Source organism: Salvelinus sp. IW2-2015, linkage group LG18, assembly GCF_002910315.2.
Source record: "Salvelinus sp. IW2-2015 linkage group LG18, ASM291031v2, whole genome shotgun sequence".
Taxonomy (NCBI): Eukaryota; Metazoa; Chordata; class Actinopteri; order Salmoniformes; family Salmonidae; genus Salvelinus; species Salvelinus sp. IW2-2015.
This window is the reverse complement of record NC_036858.1, coordinates 45,858,923-45,881,676: the sequence shown is the minus strand read 5'-3', so window position 1 is coordinate 45,881,676 and position 22,754 is coordinate 45,858,923. Positions and strand designations below refer to the sequence as shown.

The 22,754-nt window shown below is 45.8% G+C and overlaps 1 protein-coding gene across 2 annotated transcripts in view; it reads left to right on the top strand.

Moving 5' to 3' along the window:
- Positions 1 to 22,754, top strand: part of LOC111978290 (spectrin beta chain, non-erythrocytic 1) — a 125,490-nt gene that overhangs the window by 89,475 nt on the left and 13,261 nt on the right. For both annotated transcript variants that reach the window (XM_024008268.2, XM_024008267.2), the window contains 15 exons: positions 5,677 to 5,873; positions 6,746 to 6,858; positions 7,053 to 7,240; positions 7,773 to 7,890; positions 8,298 to 8,456; positions 8,792 to 9,094; positions 9,304 to 9,457; positions 9,714 to 10,584; positions 11,447 to 11,584; positions 11,698 to 12,454; positions 14,975 to 15,177; positions 15,498 to 15,588; positions 15,871 to 16,017; positions 16,506 to 16,769; positions 21,891 to 22,115. In XM_024008268.2, the coding sequence (XP_023864036.1) occupies positions 5,677 to 5,873; positions 6,746 to 6,858; positions 7,053 to 7,240; positions 7,773 to 7,890; positions 8,298 to 8,456; positions 8,792 to 9,094; positions 9,304 to 9,457; positions 9,714 to 10,584; positions 11,447 to 11,584; positions 11,698 to 12,454; positions 14,975 to 15,177; positions 15,498 to 15,588; positions 15,871 to 16,017; positions 16,506 to 16,769; positions 21,891 to 22,115 (3,928 nt within the window). The remainder of the gene's footprint in view (positions 1 to 5,676; positions 5,874 to 6,745; positions 6,859 to 7,052; positions 7,241 to 7,772; positions 7,891 to 8,297; positions 8,457 to 8,791; positions 9,095 to 9,303; positions 9,458 to 9,713; positions 10,585 to 11,446; positions 11,585 to 11,697; positions 12,455 to 14,974; positions 15,178 to 15,497; positions 15,589 to 15,870; positions 16,018 to 16,505; positions 16,770 to 21,890; positions 22,116 to 22,754) is intronic.

Sequence of the window (22,754 nt, the reverse complement as noted above, 5' to 3'; positions counted from 1 at the left end):
TAATCTTTCGAAAAGAGACTCAAGCAGCCCTACAGTGGCAGTTAATATTCAGCCATAAAAATGTCTATTCACAACGTTTGTTTTCAATTTAGAGAGCTCGCAGGTTTTAGTTTACGCAAGGTTTAGCTAGTAAGAGCAAGATGGAAAGCGAGCAGCAACGTATCTACAAGTGTATTCATGTTTGATTGTTGGATTGTGGTTTTAGTCTAACAATCGGGGTGGTGGGATTCTTTATTTTTTTTCCTTTTTTCTATGTTATTGTTTCCTTCCTAAAGAGACACATAGGTCACTTCTGTGTTCAAACCAAAGTTGAAAACATTTCCTAACTATCTACATATGATAGATTTCCATTCAGTTACATATTTGAAACCCAACTATGCTTAATCCACTAAAATATGTCACATTCAACGTAAAAGGTCTTAACAGCCCGATTAAAAGGAAGAGAGTCTATACATACCTTAAGAATTAAAGGCTGACATTGTGTTTTTACAAGAAACACATCTTACAGCCAGTGAACACAAGAAATTGAAGAGGGAATGGGTAGGACAAGTTTTTGCGTCCTCTTTAACTCAAAAGCAAGAGAACTGCAATTTTGATAAGTAGACACATCCCTTCTGCGTCAACAACACCATCTCTGATCCCTCTGGCAGGTTTGTTTTGGTGCAGGGGCATATGTTTTCAGAGTCTTGGACCCTTTGAATATCTATGCTCCTACTTTGATGACCATATGTTTATTCAGAATGTCTTCCTTCAGGTTGCTCAAGCACCACCAGGATGGTTACTGGTTGGAGAGATTTTAATTTTTGTTTGATACAGTTCTTGATAGGTCCTCTGATAAACCCCACTTCTTACAAAGCCAGCAAGCTACCCATGTCATTCATGAAAGATCTCAATTTACTAGACATCTGGAGACAGTTGCACCCACAAGATAGGGACTACTCTTTTTATTCACACCCACACAAGACACACACACGCATGATAACTTTTTAATATCGACACAACATGTTTCATAGAGTGTTAGATGTCGAGTATCTCCCCAATTGCTTAGTGACCATTCTCCCCTGGTATTATCAATCTCCATTCCTACACAAGGTAAAGTGGAGCATATAGATGGAGACTAAATTCTACACTCCTAAAGCAACCTGAATTTTTGCATTCATCAAAGAGCAGATCAATATTTTTCACTTTGACAAACAAACCCTCCGCTCCTGACAGTTTCATTCTTTGGGACACATTGAAGGCCTATCTGAGGGGACAGATCATTTCCTATACTAAAGGGCTGAAGAGAAAACACGGTGCGGAACTGAGTGCCCTTGAATCTGAAATCTCAGACTAGAGAAACATACCAAGAGGCCGACTAAAGATCTATACAGGCTTTTGGTAAATAAAAAACTGAAATAATAATCATCGAACACATATCAAGTGGAGAGGGCCATCACTAAATCAAAACAGCGTTATTACGAGCTTGGAGAGAAAGCTCACAAAGTATTGGCATGGCAACTGAAAGCAGAGGAAAGTAAGAGGACAATTAATGCTATAGAAACTCTTACTAATGAGATCTCTTCGACCCTACTGAAATTAATAATACTTTTTAAGAAATACTATGAAGACCTCTACACTTCCCAATCAAGCGATGATCTATCAGAGATCGACTCCTTTCTCTCCTCTCTCAACCTCCCATGCCTGTCAGGGAAGACAGCGAGCGCCTGAGTGAACACTTCTCAGTTCCTGAACTGTTGGAGGCCATTAAATCCTTACCTTCTAATAAATCTCCTGGGGAGGATGGTTCCCTCCAGAGTTCTATAAATAATTTAGGGAGCTGTTGGTCCCTACCTTATGGAGGTACTTAAAAAAGCCAGGAAGACAACTACTTTCCATAGTCTTTCTCTCAAGCAGTGATTACTGTAATCCACAAAAAGGAAAATCCACTAAAGTCCGCCTCATATAGACCAATCTCTCTCCTTAACACAGATGTAAACTGGTCACCAAGATGCTTTCTAAGAGACTGGAGTCATGTCTTCCCCTGTTGGTCAACCCAGATCAGACTGGCTTCATAATTAATAGATGTCCTCCAATAATCTCAGAAGGTTCTTTGATATAATTCACCTTGCTAACAAAAACAAAATACCTAGTGTCGCAGTCTCCCTCGATGCTGAAAGGCCTTTGATAGGGTTGAATGGCCATACCTTCTTCGCGTCTTGGAAAAGTTTGGTTTAGGTACCGTGTTTGTAAATTTGATAAAATCACTCTACAAATCTCCTAAAGCTAGGATTGCTACCAACGGATTACTTCCTCCTCTTTCCCTCTCTATAGGGGGAACAGACAAGGTTCCCATTAGCCCCACCTCTTGCCCTCGCCATCACGCATAGTTGGCTGAGGCTATTAGAACGTGCCGACATACATGGCTTTGAGTGGGCCCCATACCCATTTATCACTCTTTGCGGACGACCTTATCTTATTTCTAACAAACCCAGAACATTCCTCTCTCACTTGCGATCCTACTACAGTGTTATAGTTCTTTCTCTGGTATAAGGTCAATTTAGATAAAAGCGAAATCTTACCGTTTCTGTCTTTGACCATCATACCATCAAGCACAAGTTTTCCTTTTAGATGGTCGCCTATGGCTTCACATATTTGGCATAATGGTGGATGGTAACCTGAACAACCTCTATAAACTCACCTGGCCAGTTGTTGCAAAAGGTGGAGGGTGACCTTTGTAAATGGATGGATTACCTCTCACTCTACTGGGTAGAATCAATGTAATTAAAATGAATGTCCTGCCCAGATTTCTATATCTGTTTCAATCTCTCCCTATCCCTGTCCCCGCAGCATTCTTTTCCTCTCTCGACAAGATGACCAGACGGTTTATCTGGCACGGCAAAACCCCTAGGGTTGGCCTGGACAAACTGACCCTGGATTACAGTCAAGGGGGCTTAAACCTCCCCAATTTTAGAATGTACTACTGGGCAGCACAGTCTAGGTTTCTGGCTCAGAGGTTTGATAAGGGTCCTCTCCCTCATGGTTGAACATTGAAAAGCTTGAGTAAATGATGACACTGGGCAAAATTGTTTACAAATGGGACAGAAAATCTATAAAACCATCACAGACAACCCTTTAATCATACATCTGTCCTTGGCATGGTGCAAACTGCAAGAGCTTTCGGACGAGGGGGATTCCTTTCCCCTAAAACCCCTTTATGGAACAATAGATTGATTCCTATGTTTTTCCAGAATAGTAACTTTAGACCATGGTCTGATAAGGGATACTCTTCTGAACATTGTTACGAGGAGGGAGTTCTTTATGTCTTTTGATCAGCTGAAACAGAAATACCACTTGTCTAACAGGGACTTCTTTAGCTACCTACAACTACGAAACTTTAATTAGGGTGTCGCTCAAGGGACAATGGAACCTACCTAAGATGTCACCTATTGAACAACTCTGCCCGCAGACCAACCACTGTTCAAGACCATTTCCCGTGTTTACGATGCTCTTATGTCAGGACTAACACTTCCTGGGCTAGATAAACCCGACTTAGATGGGAAAAAGATCTGGGTATTGATCTTGATGAGGTCTATGGAGTGACCTATGCAGGGATGGCGTTACATCCACATTGAACTCCAGATACAGACTGATCCAGTTTAATTTCCTCCATCAGCTCTATATCACCATCTAGACTGCACAAGTTCAACCCTGATATCTCTCCCTATGTTTTAGATTGTGCTCAGATGAAGGAACATTCCTCCATTCCACATGGCAGTGTTCAAAACATACACGGTTTCTGGCAGGGGGTATGCGATACCTATCCTCAATTCATGGGTTGCATTCCTTTAGACCCGGAGGTCTGTCTACTGGGCAACTTTACTAACACCAATCTTAGCAAAGCCATGCTATAAAGCTAACAGAAATATTGCTAGCGATTGCCAAAAAATGTATCGCCTTGAAATGGAAATTGATTCCCCCCTGCCAGTTGCAATGTGGCTATCAGAAGTTAATAGTTGTTATCCCACTGGAGAAAAATTACTTACCGCTTGAGGAATAAGTTAAATACATTTTACAGAATTTGGCAACCTTTTTATTGACTATATGGAGAATCTCCCCCACATCACATTGAATGATTCTATATTATCCTTATATATGTTTCACACGAATGTATATATGTAGCCTACGGCAGGTGACCATATGATCCAATGTCTCATTATATTATTTTTATTGTATGTTGGTATATATAATTATGATTTGTTGATTTTTACTTTCTCTGTTACGCTCATCTGTTCTGTCACTTGTCCTATTGTTGTCTAATATTTTCACTTTGTCTTGAATGTTGTTAATTGGAAAATGCAAAAAAAAAAAAAAAAAAAAAGACTTATGTTGACGGACAATGTGAGTTTGTCGTTGAGTCAACAGTAGGCTCATACACAAGCAACATAGAGAGCAATAGTAATGGCTACTTTTTGTTGGCACTAACTCCATCATGGCTTGTTGCCCAAAGTCTATGGGCAAATGCATGGAGTTTCTGTAGAGTTTTTGGATAAATGCGAAAGTAAGGTCTGTGATAAACACAGACTTAGGAGATATTATACTGAACAAAAAATATTTATGCAACATGCAACAATTTCAAAGATTATACTGAGTTACAGTTCATTTAAGGAAATTAATTAATAAATTAGGCCCTAATCTATAGATTTCACATGTCTGGGCAGAGGTGCAGCCACAAGTGTGCCTGGGAGGGCATAGGCCACCCACTGGGGAGCCAGGCCCAGCCAATCAGAATGAGTTTTTCCCCACAAAAGGGCTTTATTACAGACAGTAATACTCCTCAGCACCCTATCAGATGATCCCACATCTGAAGAAGCCGGATGTGGAGGTCCTGGGCTGGCGTGGTTACACGTGGTCTGTGGTTGTGAAGTCAGTAGAACATACTGCAAAATTCTTTAAAAGGACGTTGGAGGCGACTTATTGTAGAGAAACAAACATTCAATTCTCTGGCAACAGCTTTGGTGGACATTCCTGCAGTCAGCATGCCAATTGCATGCTCCCTCAACTTGAGACATCTGTGGTATTGTGTTTTGACAAACTGCACATTTTAGAGTGGGCTTTTATTGTCCCCAGCACAAGGTGCACCTGTGTAAGGATCATGCTGTTTAATTCACTTCATGATATGCCACACCTGTCAGGTGGATGGATTATCTTGGCAAAGGAGAAGTGCTCATTAACAGGGATGTAAACAAATTTGTGCAGAAATGTTTTGACAAATAATATTTTTGTGCATGTGGACAATTTCTGGGATCTTTTATTTCAGCTCATAAAGCATGGGACCAACACTTTACATGGTGCATTTATGTTTTTGTTCAGTGTATATGTTTTCTTCAATGAGATCTGCTAATGTAACATTTTGTGAATTTTGAAGCATTTATGTAATAAATAAAAAAATCACAAAGCACAAAAGTCCTCATAATTCATAAGGTCATGTTAACTGGCTGATATTATCTCATAGAACAAAATGTATAAGATCTCCTAAATCTGTGTTAACCTCAGACCTTATTTTTTATCCCAGAACTCTATTCTTTGCCCCCATAGAAATGTCTGAACGAACCAGAGGTAACTCATTTAGGTTTTTTAGGACTTCAAGCTGGTGAGCTCTATTTCCCTAACCTATGTGTTCTGTCTGTTTTCCAGATACCCCAACGTAAACATTCACAACTTCAGCACCAGCTGGAGGGATGGCATGGCTTTCAACGCCATCCTCCACAAACACAGACCTGACCTGATAGACTTTGACAAGCTGAAAAAGTCAAATGCCCACCACAACCTGCAGAATGCCTTCAACCTGGCAGAGCAACACCTGGGCCTCCACAAGCTACTGGACGTAGAGGGTTAGTACAGAGTACACGCATGCAAACACACAAGTGCACACGCATGGAAACATGAACACACACACATACTTCATTTGCATTACACACTCTGAATATACTCATCGGCGCATGACTCTGTACTGTTTTACATAGTCATGGAATTCCATAGTCTGGTGAAAACAACACATACAGTGTACAGGACAGTAGGAGGGTGGAGGAGGTGCTTACACTGCTGAAGCATACTGTACTCTAGCCCTGCATCTGCCAGTGTTATATGCCATTATGACAGTATATTTATACCCAGACATTTTCACCTGACACCCAGTTATGCCCTTAAAAAATGCCATATTATCCCGGTATGAATACATGGAAACCTGACAACTGTTACTACTGTACAACACTTACAGAAACCACATCATGTGTAGTTTGACAGGCCGCTACTTCTGGGTCGCGTCTTTAATGTAGTTCAACGGGTGGATGATACACCCATTATAGGAGGGTGACAGGTACAAACAAAGGCAATGTTCACCGCTGGAGCTCTTTCTTTTTAAGCGTGGCAGAGTAATGGCTGTGTTACATATTTAGTAAGCGGTGGTTCTGAGATCTCAGCTTGTTTCTCAGAGGTCTGCAGTATGGGGAACAAAGAGACGCAGGCATGAGAACGCTTCCGAGCATAGCAGCCCCTCTACCCCGACCGCCTCCGTCTAAACATAGCTACTAAATCAATTTTCCCTCAAATAAATTCAATTTTTCTCAGCAGAGCAGCGCGGAAGCCAAGCCCTCTGTTGATGTCTGTAGATTAGGGAAACATGGGGCAGTCAAAGCCATTTATGTCTGACTCTTATTGTGTGTGTGTGTGTGCGTGTATGTGCGTGTGTTTGTTACCTCTACAGATATCAGCGTGGACCACCCTGATGAGAAGTCCATCATCACCTATGTTGTGACCTACTACCACTACTTCTCCAAGATGAAGGCCCTGAAGGTGGAGGGCAAACGGATTGGGAAGGTGAGGGGTCAGAGTTCGCATCTTCCACAACCTGGATCACAAGAGAACAAAGTATCTTGTCCTGTACTTCTCCAAGCACAATCATTCCATTTACTTGATGACAAGGCCTTATATTTGAACTTTCTCACCGATGTAGCTGTAATCAGTATATAATGTATGTACTGTTATACTGATTCACCACCTTCCTCTCCCAGGTGCTGGACAATGCCATTGAGACCGATAACATGATTCAGAAATATGAGAGTCTGGCCTCTGACCTCCTGGAATGGATTGAACAGACCATCATCATCCTCAACAACCGCAGGTTTGCCAACTCCCTAGTGGGGGTGCAGCAACAGCTCCAGGCCTTCAACACCTACCGTACCGTCGAGAAGCCGCCCAAGTGAGTCTCACACAGACACACACTTACATGGCGGAATTAAAAAGTCTTACACCATATCCTCCACCTATTTTCCACACAGCAGCTTGTAATTTACTGTAACATTACAGTATAAATTCCCAGAATTGACTCACCAAGGACTAAACTGAAACTGTCAGGGATTCTAGATATGTACCCTATTACTGATATACAGTTGTATCAGATTCAGAGCTTTATTTTCAGAATTACATTTTTTAATTCTGAGAAGTGGCTAAAAGTAAAGCTTGCTTAGACAGATGTTTCAGCCTGTTGAAATGGACTCTGACACCATTTCCACAGAGGCAACAATGTCACCCCTACTGCTGACAAAATACCTCTCCCTCTGTGGACTACGGGCAGAAAAAATAATGCTGATCTTTATGTTGACAGATGGAGCTGGATAGCTCAACGCAAAAGTCAAAAAGCCACCAGCCATTAGGGAGATTAGCCAAATTCCACTCAGTCTCTCCTCTGTAAGGTTTACGCTCAACATTAAAATAGTTTGTGTTTCTGTCAGGTTCACTGAGAAAGGCAACCTGGAGGTTCTCCTCTTCACCATCCAGAGCAAGATGAGGGCCAACAATCAGAAGGTCTACATCCCGCGGGATGGAAAACTCATCTCAGACATCAACAAGGTGAGACCTATTGCTCTTTAAAGAACATCTTATCTCGAAACATACACTCAGAAACCCATTATGTGTTGTCCTCAATTAGTATTGATTAAGGTGATTCATAGACAGTTTAAGGGCGGTAAGCTGATCGACAGTGGGTTAAAATAGATTTAATAGATAGACATGGTTTCTGTAAGTTTGGTATAGTTGATGACAGGAAGATTTACTTTGCTTTGTGCTAGATGGATTTAGTTGCTAGGTGGATTTAGTTGGTGCAGTTGCTAGGTGGGTTTAGTTGTTTGACGGTGTGGTAAGACCATAAGACAAGTTAAAACAGGTTTAGTACAGTAGATGTATTAGGTCCATAGAGTTCTGTACGGCGCACCTGTGTGACCGTTACTCGATCGTATGTGTGTGTGCGTGTGTGTCAGGCCTGGGAGAGGCTGGAGAAGTCAGAGCATGAGAGGGAGCTGGCGCTAAGGACGGAGCTGATTCGTCAGGAGAAACTGGAGCAGCTGGCCCGCCGCTTTGACCGCAAAGCCGCCATGAGAGAGACCTGGCTGAGTGAGAACCAACGGCTCGTCTCACAGGTAACACACACACATACACTCATGAAAATACTAATGCCGCACGCTCATTGATACACACACACTATTGGTACACACTAACAATGACGCCACTCCTACTGTATTGTCTACATTAACTCTATTGGTTCATAGCATACCCTTGTGGTCATACAGAGTAATGTACAATGAAGTCATTTACTCCCCTGATTCATCCTCATGATCTTGACCCATTTAATATCCCTGCTAGTTCTAAAAACATAAACTACTGGATGGAGATTATGCCACTGCTTAGCAGTTAGATACAAACCTGTAACTCTCCTCACTCCTTCTTTCTCTCGCCCTCTTCCGCCCTCCCTCAGGACAACTTTGGCTTCGATCTGCAGGCGGTGGAGGCCGCCACCAAGAAGCACGAGGCCATCGAGACGGACATCGGCGCCTACGAGGAGCGTGTGCAGGCAGTGCTCTCCGTGGCCAAGGAGCTGGAGGCAGAGAACTATCATGACATCAAGCGTGTGACAGCGAGGAAGGACAACGTGCTGCGTCTGTGGGAGTACCTGTTGGAGCTTCTGAAGGCCCGGCGCATCCGGCTGGAGATGAACCTGGGCCTGCAGAGGGTCTTCCAGGAGATGCTTTATATCATGGACTGGATGGATGAGATGAAGGTGAGGAAGCTGATGTTGGTGATGATGATGGAGGGATAGATTGGGGACTTTGTTTGGATGGTGGGGTAAGAATTGTCTTGATACAGTAGCTTACTCAGTCACATATTTGTGATGTAAGAGCTATTGCCTATTTCTTAGTTACATTACCCACTATTGACCCCAGTGACCTGTGGCCTTCCTGACCCTGGAGATGTGTCCTGTATCTTCAGATGCTGCTGCTGTCTCAGGACTATGGGAAACACCTGCTGGGAGTGGAGGACCTGCTGCAGAAGCACACTCTGGTGGAGGCTGATATTGCCATCCAGGCCGACCGCGTCAAAGCCGTCAACAACAACGCTCAGAAGTTCGCCATTGATGCAGAGGGTGAGTAACATGTTCTGGGATTACAGTCGGTTTTGGGTGGTAGGTGATTATGCTCTCTCTGTGGGTGATACCTGTAGGCTATTAAAGAGATGTGAGATTAATTGTATCCTGAAAGGGTATAGCCTGTTGTAAATTCCAAGCCAATGCTGCCACCTGTCAGCAAAATAAGTCCTTGATCTTTGTCAGTTAAAGCCTGTATTCTCAGTTTAAATGATACAAGTCCGCTAATTGTGATGTGTTCCTGTCCCCTCTTTAGGCTACAAGCCCTGTGACCCCCAGGTGATCCGGGACCGAGTGGCCCACATGGAGTTCTGTTACGCAGAGCTGAGCCAGCTGGCCGCCGAGCGCTGCGCCCGCCTGGAGGAGTCCCGCCGCCTCTGGAAGTTCTTCTGGGAGATGGCCGAGGAGGAGGGCTGGATCCGKGAGAARGARCARATCCTGTCCTCGGAGGACTGYGGYAAGGAYCTGACGGGCRCCGTGCGYCTGCTGAGCCAGCAYCGCGCCTTCGAGGAYGAGATGAKCGGYCGCGCYGGCCACYTGCARCAGACCATCAAACAGGGAGAGGAGCTGGTGGCCGCAGACCACTTCGGAGCCGACAAGATCCGTGAGCGCATCCAAGACATCCAGGAGCAGTGGGCGGCCTTGGAGAGGCTATCTGCCGTTAGGAAGGCCCGGCTGGAGGAGGCCTGCAACCTGCACCAGTTCCAAGCTGACGCCGACGACATCGACGCCTGGATGCTGGATGTTCTCCGCATTGTGTCCAGTGCCGACGTGGGCCACGACGAGTTCTCCACCCAGGCCCTGGTCAAGAAGCACAAGGATGTGGCCGAGGAGATCGCCGGCTACCGACCTGTCATCGACGCCCTGCACGAGCAGTCCAAAACCCTGCCCGGGGAACAGACTGGCTCAGAGGAGGTGCAGGGGCGCCTGTCAGGCATCGAGGAGCGCTATAAGGAGGTGGCTGAGCTGACCCGGCTGAGGAAGCAGGCCCTACAGGATGCCCTGGCCCTCTACAAGATGTTCAGCGAGGCGGACGCCTGTGAGGTGTGGATCGATGAGAAGGAGCAGTGGCTCAACAGTATGGAGATACCAGAGAAACTGGAGGATCTGGAAGTGGTTCAGCACAGGTAAAGACACTCAGCCTAACCATGCTTATTCAGTCCAGATGCATTATGTCTGTTGATATATTTGGAGATTTGCTGTTATCATTTCAGGACAACCCATTCTCTTGAGGCAGACTGTGTAGACATATAACTCCCTCAGTGAAACCACTTTGAAAAGGAAAGGAGTTGTAAGAATATTTCCCATCATGTTTGCAGTAACTTTGTATGTTTGTCACAGCTAGAATGAAATGAATGGTCTCCCGGCGGTTTGATTGGCCATTGGAATGTAGCACAGTGAAAGGGATGTGTGAAACTAACACTTTTTATGCAAGCACGGGTGGGCCGCTAGTGTAATGTGTGGGAACTAGACTCCTATAATTCACTTTCCACTTAACAACAGAGCCCACAATGTTTTAAAGCCAATCATTCTAAAGTCTTCCCACACTGAGAAGAAACAGGCACTTGTCCTCAGTTTGCTAAGTGTTTTGGACAGCGGTTCAATGGCTTGTTTACTCTAACGTGTGTCTTTGCTCTGAAATGATCTCTCCCCCTCCACACTGTTTACTCACAATGCGCCGCATGGAATCATTCCCAGACTCCTGTTTCATTGGCTTTGCTTCTGTGTGATATACTGGCAACTGGAACATGACATTACAGTTCAGCTGGAAACAAAGCATGTTAACGAGATTTACATTAAGATTACATTGTTTCCATATGTTTATGTACAGTACACTCATTCCCTCTACCACCTCTACCGTTTCTACCCTTACTCCTCTACCTCTCCCTCTCTAACTCCCCCTCTCTACACCATCATCCTCCCCCTCCCCCTCCCTCTATTCCTCCCCCTCCTCTTCCTTCCCCTTTTCTACCCCCTCTTCCCTCGCAGGTTTGAAAGTCTGGAGCCAGAGATGAACAGCCAAGCCTCCCGCGTTGCCGTGGTGAACCAGATTGCTAGGCAACTCATCCACAGTGGTCACCCCAGTGAAAAGGAGATCAAAGCCCAACAGGACAAACTCAACACCAGGTATAGTAACACCCTACATCAACCTCAACAACAACTACAGTTAACCTCAGTTAATAACCTCTAGTGGGAAAGTACTGTTCCCTGACTGTGTGTGTGTTTCTACATCTCTCTAGATGGAGCCAGTTCCGTGACCTAGTTGACCTGAAGAAAGACTCCCTCAACTCAGCTCTGGGTGTACAGAACTACCACCTGGAGTGTAACGAGACCAAGTCGTGGATCCGCGAGAAGACCAAGGTGATCGAGTCCACCCAGGAGCTGGGCAATGACCTGGCTGGGGTCATGGCCCTGCAGCGCAAACTCACCGGCATGGAGCGTGACCTGACCGCCATCGAGGACAAGCTAGGAGAACTGGGGAAGGAGGGGGAGCGCCTTGCAGCCGAGCACCCTGACCAGGCCCAGGGCATCATGGGTCGTCTGGGGGAGATCACAGGAGTGTGGGATGAGATGAAGGGCACCCTGAAGAACCGTGAGGAGTCCCTGGGCGAGGCAAGCAAGCTGCAGCAGTTCCTCCGGGAGCTGGATGACTTCCAGTCATGGCTGTCCAAGACACAGACGGCCATCGCTTCAGAAGACATGCCCAACACACTGACGGAGGCCGAAAAGCTGCTGGCGCAGCACGAGGGCATCAAGAACGAGATCCGAAACTATGAAGTGGACTACCAGAAGATGAGGGACATGGGGGAAATGGTGACCCAGGGCCAGACGGACGCCCAGTACATGTTCCTAAGGCAGAGGCTGCAGGCCCTGGACACAGGCTGGAACGAGCTGCACAAGATGTGGGAGAACCGTCAGAACCTGCTGTCCCAGTCCCATGCCCACCAGCTGTTCCTCAGGGATACCAAGCAGGCTGAAGCCTTCCTCAACAACCAGGTAACATCACATTACATTACACAGTACAGACTCCATTTGGCTCACACACATGTTAGTGAGAACTAAGCAAAATAATATGTCGGATAGACTGGGTGGCACAGTGTCCAAGGCGACTTCTGAAAGCACGTACCACCACATTTAACCCTGGCAAGGTGACTGGGAATATGGTTGAATACAAACAGTGTAGTTATTCACGTAAGGCAATCAAACAGACAAAATGTCAGTATAAAGACAAAGTGAAGTTGCAATTCAACGGCTCAGATACGAGACTTATATGGCAGGATCTACAGACAATCACGGACTACAAAGGGAAAACCAGGCACGTCGCGGACACCGGCGTCTTGCTTCCGGACAAGCTAAACACCTTCTTCGCCCGTTTTGAGGATAACACAGTGCCACCGATGCGGCCCGCTTCCAAGGACTGTGGGCTCTCGTTCTCTGTGGTCGGCGTGAGTAAGACATTTAAGCGTTTTAACCCTCGCAAAGCTGCCGGCCCAGACGGCATCCCTAGCTGCGTCCTCAGAGCATGCGCAGACCAGCTGGCTAGAGGGTTTACAGACATATTCAATCTCTCCCTATCCCAGTCTGCTGTCCCCACTTGTTCACGATGTCTACCATTGTTCCTGTACGCAAGAAAGCAAAGGTAACTGAACTAAATGACTGTCGCCCCGTAGCACTCACTTCTGTCATCATAAAGTGCTTTGAGAGGCTAGTCAAGGATCATATCACCTCCACCTTACCTGACACCCTAGACCCACTTCAATTTGCTTACCGCCCCAATAGATCCACAGATGATGTAATCACCATCGCACTGAAAACTGCCCTATCCCATCTGGACAGGAGGAATACCTATGTCAGAATGCTGTTCATTGACTATAGCTCAGCCTTCAACACCGTAGTACTCTCCAAGCTTATCATTAAGATCGGGGCCCTGAGTCTGAACCCCGCCCTGTGCAACTGGGTCCTGGACTTCCTGATGGGCTGCCTAAAGGTGGTGAAGGTAGGAAACTCCATCCTCAACACAGGGGCCCCACAAGGGTGCAGGCTCAGCCCCATCCTGTACTCCCTGTTTAGCCATGACTGCGTGGCCACGCACGCCTCCAACTCAATCATCAAGTTTGCAGACGACACAACCATAGTAGGCCTGATTACCAACAAAGACGAGACAGCCTACAGAGAGGAGGTGAGGGCCCTGGCGGAGTGGTGCCAGGAAATGAACCTCTCCGTCAACGTCAACAAAACGCCCCTATCCACATTAACGGGACCGCAGTAGAGAAGGTAGAAAGCTTCAAGATCCTCGGCGTACACATCACTGACGATCTGAAATGGTCCACCCACACAGACAGTGTGGTGAAGCTTGGCCCCTAAGACCCTCAGAAACTTTTACAGATGTACAATTGAGAGCATCCTGTCGGGCTGTATTACCCACCGCCTGGTACGGCAACTGCACCGCACGCTACCGCAGGGCTCTCCAGAGGGTGGTAGGGTCTGCCTAACGCATCACCGGGGGCACACTGCCTGCCTGCCCTCCAGGACACCTACAGCACCCGATGTCACAGGAAGGCCAAAAAGGTCATCAAGGCCATCAACCACCCGAGCCACGGCCTGTTCACCCCTCTATCATCCAGAAGGCGAGGTCAGTACATGTGCGTCAAAGCTGGGACGAGAGACTGAAAAACAGCTTCTATCTCAAGGCCATCAGACTGTTAAATAGCCATCACTAGCCGGCTACCACCCGACTACTCAACCCTGAACCTTAGTTGCCCTATATACATAGACATGGAATCACTGGTAACTTTAATAATGTTTACATATTGCTTTACTCATCTCACATATGTATATACTGTATTTTAGTCAATGCCACTCCGACATTGCGTGTCCTAATATTTACATATTTCTTTATTCCATTCTTTTACTTTGTGTATTGTTGTGAGTTGTTAGATACTACTACACTGTTGGAGCTAGGAACACAAGCATTTCGCTACACCCGCAATAACATTTGCTGTATGTGACCAATAGCATTTGATTTATACTGCGACTAGTGATTGCGTCACATGCATTACACTGTTGGAGTTTACTCAACTTTGGTGAAATAATGTCCTCCTTCTCATGCAAATTGTTAAAGAAAGTGGGTGTGTGTGTTCGCATGTGTCCGGGTGTGCGTGCGTTCCTGTGTGGTCTAGCCGAGGGATTGAACCCCGATCTCATTATTAGTGTGATGCTAACAGAGGCAGACGGCTCTTAGTCAGATCATTGTCTGACTGGACATCACCGCCCTGTTCAGCAATGCCGCTCACATCAGAGCCAATCAGACGCACACACCCTCTGTGGGCTCAGTCCTCTGGAAGGATTTCTGAGAGAAACACCATGTCAGCTGTTACTATGCTACAAGTAGGCTACAGTATACGAGAGTCACCTGCTTGTTCTTGATCAAGTGTCGAATGGCACACTCACTAACACCTCTACTACCCTCTCCTTCTCTCCCTCCCTCTCGCCCTCCTCTCTCTCTCTCTCTCTCAGGAGTATGTGCTGGCCCATACTGAGATGCCCACGACTCTGGAGGGGGCAGAGGGAGCCATTAAGAAGCAGGAGGACTTCATGACCACCATGGACGCCAACGAGGAGAAGATCAATGCTGTGGTGGACACCGGACGCAGGCTGGTCAGTGACAAAAACATCAACGCTGACCGCATCCAGGAGAAAGTGGACTCTATCGATGAGAGGTATTGAATGCTTTGTAAAAAGCGCTATACATTTAGATTTATTCTGTATTTGGAGAACTGGGGCTGATTTTGTGGTAGCCATCTTGTGAATGTGTTTTACTCCAGTGATAATTATGGCAGCGATATTATGTGCTTAGATTAAACTGAATTACATGCATAAAATTAAGATTTACATGCATATAATAAATTGTATGTATAGGACTTGTCTAGGTGTTAATATTACCAATACACTTACCAATACACAAAAAATATGTTTCTGAGCCGGTACACCTCTGTGCTAAATCCATCACGTGTTAACCCCTGTCCTTCTGTTTGTGTAGACATAAGAAGAACCGCTTGGCGGCCAGTGAGCTTCTCTGTAAGCTGAAGGATAACAGAGACCTACAGAAGTTCCTTCAGGACTGCCAAGAGGTGAGCTGCCACCTGCCCCCTACCAAACCCTTACAACACACCCCTCACTTACTCCCCCCAGCCCCCCACTGCACAACACCCATATCTGCCAGCTAGGGCTGCCCCCGCACTTCATTCACACACAAGGAAACCCGAACACCCACTGATTCCTCCCACCAGCTCTATAGAGTACAGTACTGTAGGTGGAATTTATAGTATTTGTGGATGGTGCCAAGCTGTGGTTGTGTGGATGAGTCTGTGTAAGTCCGTCTGTCTCACTGATTGGCTCTCTGGTGTGTGCAGCTGTCCCTGTGGATCAATGAGAAGATGCTCACGGCTCAGGACATGTCGTACGACGAAGCCAGGAACCTCCACAGCAAATGGCTCAAACACCAGGCCTTCATGGCCGAGCTGCAGTCCAACAAGGAGTGGCTGGACAAGATCGAGAAGGTCAGTGACTAAATGATGGGTGTCTGATCTTTTTGACAATTTCGTTGCATGCCTTCTCCCTGTTTATGTTTCGTGAGTGCGCGTGGCCCTTAAGCTCTGTGTGTGGGTGTGTTTTTCCCCTGTGTAAAGATGCTTATGCCCCCCAAAACACTCCAGTCTGATGAGCACAGCCCTCTCCTGTGGATATTTTAGTCCTAAATACAGAGAGATTAAGTCATAACAACCACGTTGGCTATTATTATATTCGTGTTCAGTGGAATTAATTTCAAAACAAGCTTTCAGCAGAATCAGCGCAATAGCTCTGCAGACTACAACTAGTAGTTTGAAAGTCCAGTATTGATGCTTGTATACATGAGTGATTGTGGGCAGAGTCACATTGCTCAGGTCAGATTGAAAGAATTTCCAGTGTATTCCTTTCTGAATGATATTACTGTAGATCTATTTATCGCCATAATGTCCTAACATGGTTTTCTCCCACCCAATCCCAGGACGGGATGCAGCTGATAGCTGAGAAGCCGGAGACCGAGGCCATGGTGAAGGAAAAGCTGGCAGCACTCCATAAGATGTGGGATGACCTTGAGTCCACCACCCAGACTAAGGCCAAGTGTCTGTTTGACGCCAACAAGGCCGAGCTGTTCACCCAGAGCTGTGCCGACCTGGACAAGTGGCTGGTGGGAGTGGATGGACAAATCCAATCAGACGACTACGGCAAAGATCTGACCAGCGTCAACATCCTGCTCAAGAAACAACAGGTATTGTACTTTTATTTGTTATGTAACATTTATTTAACTAGGCAAGTCAGTTAAGAACAAATTATTATTTACAATGACGGCCTACCAAAATGCAAAAGGCCTCCTGCGGGGACGGGGGTCTGGGATTAAAAAAATACAATATCAATATAGGACAAAACATACATCACAACAAGAGAGACACAACACTACATAAAGAGAGACCTAAGACAACAGCATAACAAGGCAGGAGAACATGACAACACAGCATGGGAGCAACACAACATGACAACTACGTGGTAGCAACACAACATGGTAGCAGCACAAAAACATGGTACAAACATTATTGGGAAAAGTCAACAGCACAAAGGTCAAACAGGTAGAGACAACAATACATCATGCAAAGCAGCCACAACTGTCAGTAAGAGTGTCCATGATTTGAGTCTTTGAATGAAGAGATTGAGATAAAACTGTCCTGCTAGCTGCAGCGAACTGAAAAGAGGAGCGACCCAGGGATGTGTGTGCTTTGGGGACCTTTAACAGAATGTGACTGGCAGAACAGCTGTTGTATGTGGAGAATGAGGTATGCAGTAGATATCTCAGATAGGGGGGAGTGAGGCAGGCCTAAGAGGGTTTTTATAAATAAGCATCAACAAGTGGGTCTTGAGACGGTTATACAGATATGACCAGTTTACATGGGAGTATAGAGTTCAGTGATGTGTCCTATAAGGAACATTGGTGGCAGATCTGATGGCCGAATGGTAAAGAACATCTAGCCGCTCGAGAGCACCCTTACCTGCCGATCTATAAATGATGTCTCCGTAATCTAGCATGGGTTGGATAGTCATCTGAATCAGGGTTAGTTTGGCAGCTGGGGTGAAAGAGGAGCGATTACGATAGAGGAAACCAAGTCTAGATTTAACTTTAGCCTACTGCTTTGATATGTGCTGAGAGAAGGACAGTGCACCGTCTAGCCATACTCCCAAGTACTTGTATGAGGTGACTACTTCAAGCTCTAAACCCTCAGAGGTAGTATTAACACCTGTGGGAAGAGGGGCATTCTTCTTACCAAACCACATGACCTTTGTTTTGGAGGTCTTCAGAACAAGGTTAAGGGTAGAGAAAGCTTGTTGGACTCTAAGAAAGCTTTGTTGTACAGCATTTAACACAAAATCCGGGGAGGGGCCAGCTGAGTATAAGACTATCATCTGCATATAAATGGATGAGAGAGCTTCCTACTGCCTGAACTATGTTGTTGGTGTAAATTGAGAAGAGCGTGGGGCCTAGGTTTGAGCCTTGGGGTACTCCCTTGGTGACAGGCAGTGGCTGAGACAGCAGATTTTCTGACTTTATACACTGTACTCTTTGAGAGAGGTAGTTAGCAAACCAGGCCAAAGACCACTCAGAGACACCAATACTCCTTAGCCAGCCCACAAGAATGGAATGGTCTACCGTATCAGAAGCTTTGGCCAAGTCAATAAAAATAGCAGCACAATATTGCTTAGAATCAAGGTCAATGGTGACATCATTGAGGACCTTTAAGGTTGCATAACTTGAGCGGAAACCAGATTGCATACCCGAGAGAATACAATAGACATCAAGAAAGCCAGTCAGTTGATTAGTGACAAGTTTTTCCAACACTTTTGATAAACAGGGCAAAATAGAAATAGGCCTATAACAGTTAGGATCGCTTGATCTCCCCCTTTAAATAAAGGATGAACTGTGGCTGCCTTCCAAGCAATGGGAACCTCCCCAGAAAGGAGAGACAGGCTTTACGATGATAGGAGCAGCAACCTTAAAGAAGAAAGGGTCTAAACCATCTGGCCCAGATGTTTTTTTGGGGTCAAGTTTAAGGAGCTCCGTTAGGACCTGGGACTCGGTGACTGCCTGCAGGGAGAAACTTTGTACGGGAAAAAGAGGAAGAAGCATCAGGGATAGTCGCATTAGAAGGGGTGGGAGATGAGGAAATGCTGGACGGGCAAGGAGGCATGGCTGAGTCAAATAGGAATCCTGATTTAAATGAAGTGGTGATTAAAGAGCTCAGCCATGTGCTTCTTGTCAGTAACAACCACATCATCAACATTAAGGGACATGGGCAGCTGTGAGGAGGAGAGTTTATTCTCCAGGTCTTTAACCGTTTTCCAGAACTTCTTGGTTAGACCCACAGAGAGAGAACTGCTCCTTAAAGTAACTAACTTTGGCCTTCCGRATAGCCTGAGTGCACTTATTTCTCATTTGCCTGAACGATAGCCAGTCAGTCTGAGTATGCATGTGCCGAGCCTTTCACCAAATGCAATTCTTGAGGTGGAGTAACTCTGCAAGATTACGGTCGAACCAGGGGCTGAACCTGTTTTTAATTGTCATTTTCTTTATGGGGGCTTGTTTGTTAACAATACCACTGAAAATATAAAAAAGAAGGTCCAAGCATCTTCGACAGAGGGGATCAAGCTGATTCTTTACCATTTTACAGAGGCCAGTTCATGAAGGAAAGCTTGCTCATTCAAGTTTTTTAGCAAGCATCTATGACAAATCTGGACAGGTCATTTCACTGAGCAGCCATTACGAACACAGGCTGTAAAACAGTGATCAATAAGGTCATTACAGAAAACACCTGACTGATACTTATCAGGATTATTTGTGAGGATAACATCGAGGAGAGTAGCATTTTTTGGGTGTTTGGAGTCATACCTTGTGGGATTGGTGATTTATCTGAGAAAGATTTAGGGAGTCCCATTGCTTTAGGACTTGGTCAGGTGGTTTAAGCATGTCACAGTTTAGGTCACCTAGAAGGACAAATTCAGACTTAGTGTAAGGGGCCAGGAGAGAGCTTAGGGCAGGTAGGGTACAGGCCGGTGCTGATGGAGGACGATAGCACCCAGCAACAGTCAAGAAAGAGCTATTTGAAGGTTTAATGCTTAAAACCAGCAAATCAAATTGTTTGGGGACAGACTTGGTAGAGACAACCGAGCACTGAAGGTGGTAAAGATTGCCACTCCCCCACCTTTGGAAGATCTATCCTGCCGAAAAATGTTATAATCAGAAAGGTTAACATCAGTATTCAAAACACTCTTCCTTAACCACGTCTCAGTAATGTCCAACGTCTGGATTGGAGCTGTGAACCCACACTTTCAATTGATCCAAGCTTCTAGTGTTAACATGCAGAAAACACAGGCTTTTACGAGAGCAGAAATCAGTGAAGCAGATATCAGAGCACAAGTCAGAATTGGGGCTAGCAACTCTAGATGGGTCAGGGTGTACACGCACATTTCCAGATATCATCAACAGTAATACAATCAAGGCACGGCATAGAACAGGGAGAGATCTGCAGTGCTGATTTATGACATCTGAATGTGCATCAGATGGCAACAAGGTCATATTGTACAGCAATTTCATCAGGTAACGTGAATACAAAGCCGGCGAGAGGTGGTTAGAATAGGATGGGAGGCCAAAAGTCTGTGTAACCAATAGAGAGTCAGAGTCCCGAGTGTGGAAACAAACATAGTCTGTGGTTGGGTAAAGAAAGTTTGTAGTCAACAAAGTATGCAGGAGTCATGAGGCAAATAGCAAAATGCACAAGAATTTTTTTAAATATATAACGACTTGGGGCTAGTCATTTTAAGTTCAGAGTCACTCGCCCCAACAGTGGCTGTGTGCTGGAGGCGAGCGAAAGCTCGGGAGAGAATGGGGGGGGGTGGTACCTGTACCAGACAGGGGGAGACAACCAGGGCAGACGGTGAACAGATCTCCAGGTGGAATCCAAGCAGCAGTGCAGCAGTGCAGCAGGCAAAGGGAGTAGGTGTCACACCCACTTGGGAGAAGCTTTTATTTCTGGAGGCAGATTTCTTGTAGAAAATGCCAGTGAATGGTCTTTGAACAGCAGGAGGGGGCTTCAGAGGACGGGTGTTGGGCCAAAAGCCCTTTTACGTCACACATTAGTGCAAATTGAATTTGTACCTGGTCTGTCCTTTCAAGCCTGGGAGCTCAGCTCCAGGTTGGAATGGTGTCCTCAGGTCTCTGCTGTTTGTTTGCTAGAGCATCCTCTGTATAGCTTGGTACTGCTGGAGCTTGACATATTGTATGTCTCCCACGGTTATGTTATGTCACCATATAGGACTGCGCTCTTTTCCTCTCCCTTTGATTGGTGTGTAGGTAAATGGTACATTTCTGTATAATTTTACATCATGGTTTCATATTAGGTAAAAGTACAATGTCAGTAATTGACCTGAGGATAAATTCTCTTGCATAGCCAAACGATGAGCGAAATGTTAAGCCTGATATTAGGTTTTCTCTTTTCCTTAATTTGGAAAATTGCAGCATAAGCTACACCGCACACATATGCCGTGTTGGCTCATAGTTTATTATGCAGATAGTTTATTCATACTTGCGAGTGGCGCTGTAGTGAGCAGACAAACCACGTTATGTAACAGCCCATGCTTCTCACATACACCCCCCCCCACCCCCACCCCATTATGTTATCTCTCCCTCGCCATGATGTGTGGAGGAGCCAGCTCGGTGTCTGTGAGATGTGTAGTGTGTGAGAGAGACAGAGTAAAACAGAGAGAGAAATGGAGCGGAACAGAGAGCACTTGGTAGAAATACAGTCGAGAATATTGATTGTATATTAGCAATTATAAACTGGGTGGTTTGAGCCCTGAATGCTTATTGGCTGACAGCCGTGGTATATCAGACTGTATGTCAAAACATTTATTTTTACTGCTCTAATTACGATGGTAACCAGTTTATAATAACAATAAGGCACCTCTGGGTTTTGTGGTATATGGCCAATATACCACGGATAAGGGCTGTGTCCAGGCACTGCGCGATGGGTCGTGCCTAAGAACAGCCCTTAGACGTGGTATATTGGCCATATACCACACCCCCTGTGCCTTATTGGATAACTGTGTAATTAAAGATTGTGTACCCATGGTATCCTTTGTGTAACCCAGACCTAAAATGTGTGCATGTGAGAGGGAGTGCATTTCCACAGTTTGTTCGATCTGCGAGAGAGAGACCGGAAACTCCTAGAGCACAAACGAGACGGTGAACTCTGGAACGCATGCTAGGGGGTTGACCAGAGAGGGAGCTAGAAAGAGCATGCTATGACTGTCTCTCTCCTCTCCACTCCTCCTGGTGTGGCATCCTTAGATGCTGGAGAGCCAGGTGGAGGTGCGTCAGAAGGAGGTGGAGGAGCTGCAGAGCCAGGCCCAGGTCCTCAGCCAGGAGGGGAAGGACACAGATGAGGTGGACGGCCAGCGCCGCATCGTGGAGAAGAAGTTCCAGCAGCTGCTAGACCCACTGAAGAAGAGGAAGGGAAACCTCATGGCCTCCCGCGAGATCCACCAGTTCAACAGAGACGTGGAGGACGAGATCGTAAGTACATTAAACCTTTAATCTAGCCTAGTCGTGTGTCTGTCTGTTTCTGTCTGTCTGATTCTGTGATCCATTTCTGTCTGTGTGTGTGTGTGTGTCTGCCTATCTGTGGCTGTCTGTCTGCCTGTGTCTGTCTGTGTGTGTGTGTCTGCCTGTCTGTCTGTGTGTGTCTGYCTGTSTGTGTSTGTCTGTGTGGYTGTCTGTCTGCCTGTGTGTCTGTGTGTGTCTGCCTGTCTGTGTCTGTCTGTGTGGCTGTCTGTCTGCCTGTGTGTCTGTCTCAGTGTGGGCGTGTGCATGTGTGTTTCAGAGAACGAGTAAAAGAGATGATGTACTGTATGCCTACTTGTGCAAATGTTAATTGTATTTTTATGCAAATGTGTATAGGCTACAGTATGTTTGTGCTTGTGTGAAATCCCTGCCCTTATGGTAGTGTGGAATAGCAGCAGAAGCTGAACAGCAGAGCAGTTCCCTTGTGTCTAAAGTGATTTAAGTGATATTGTCTTTTTTTCTCCTCTTTTGAGGGAAGGCACCCACCAAGAGTAGCAGCAGGTGCATGCTTTCATAGCTGTGAGGGTCTGTTTATTATTCTAATGACTGTATTGACTCCTTTCATACAGGCAAGAAGGAGCAGGCCACGTG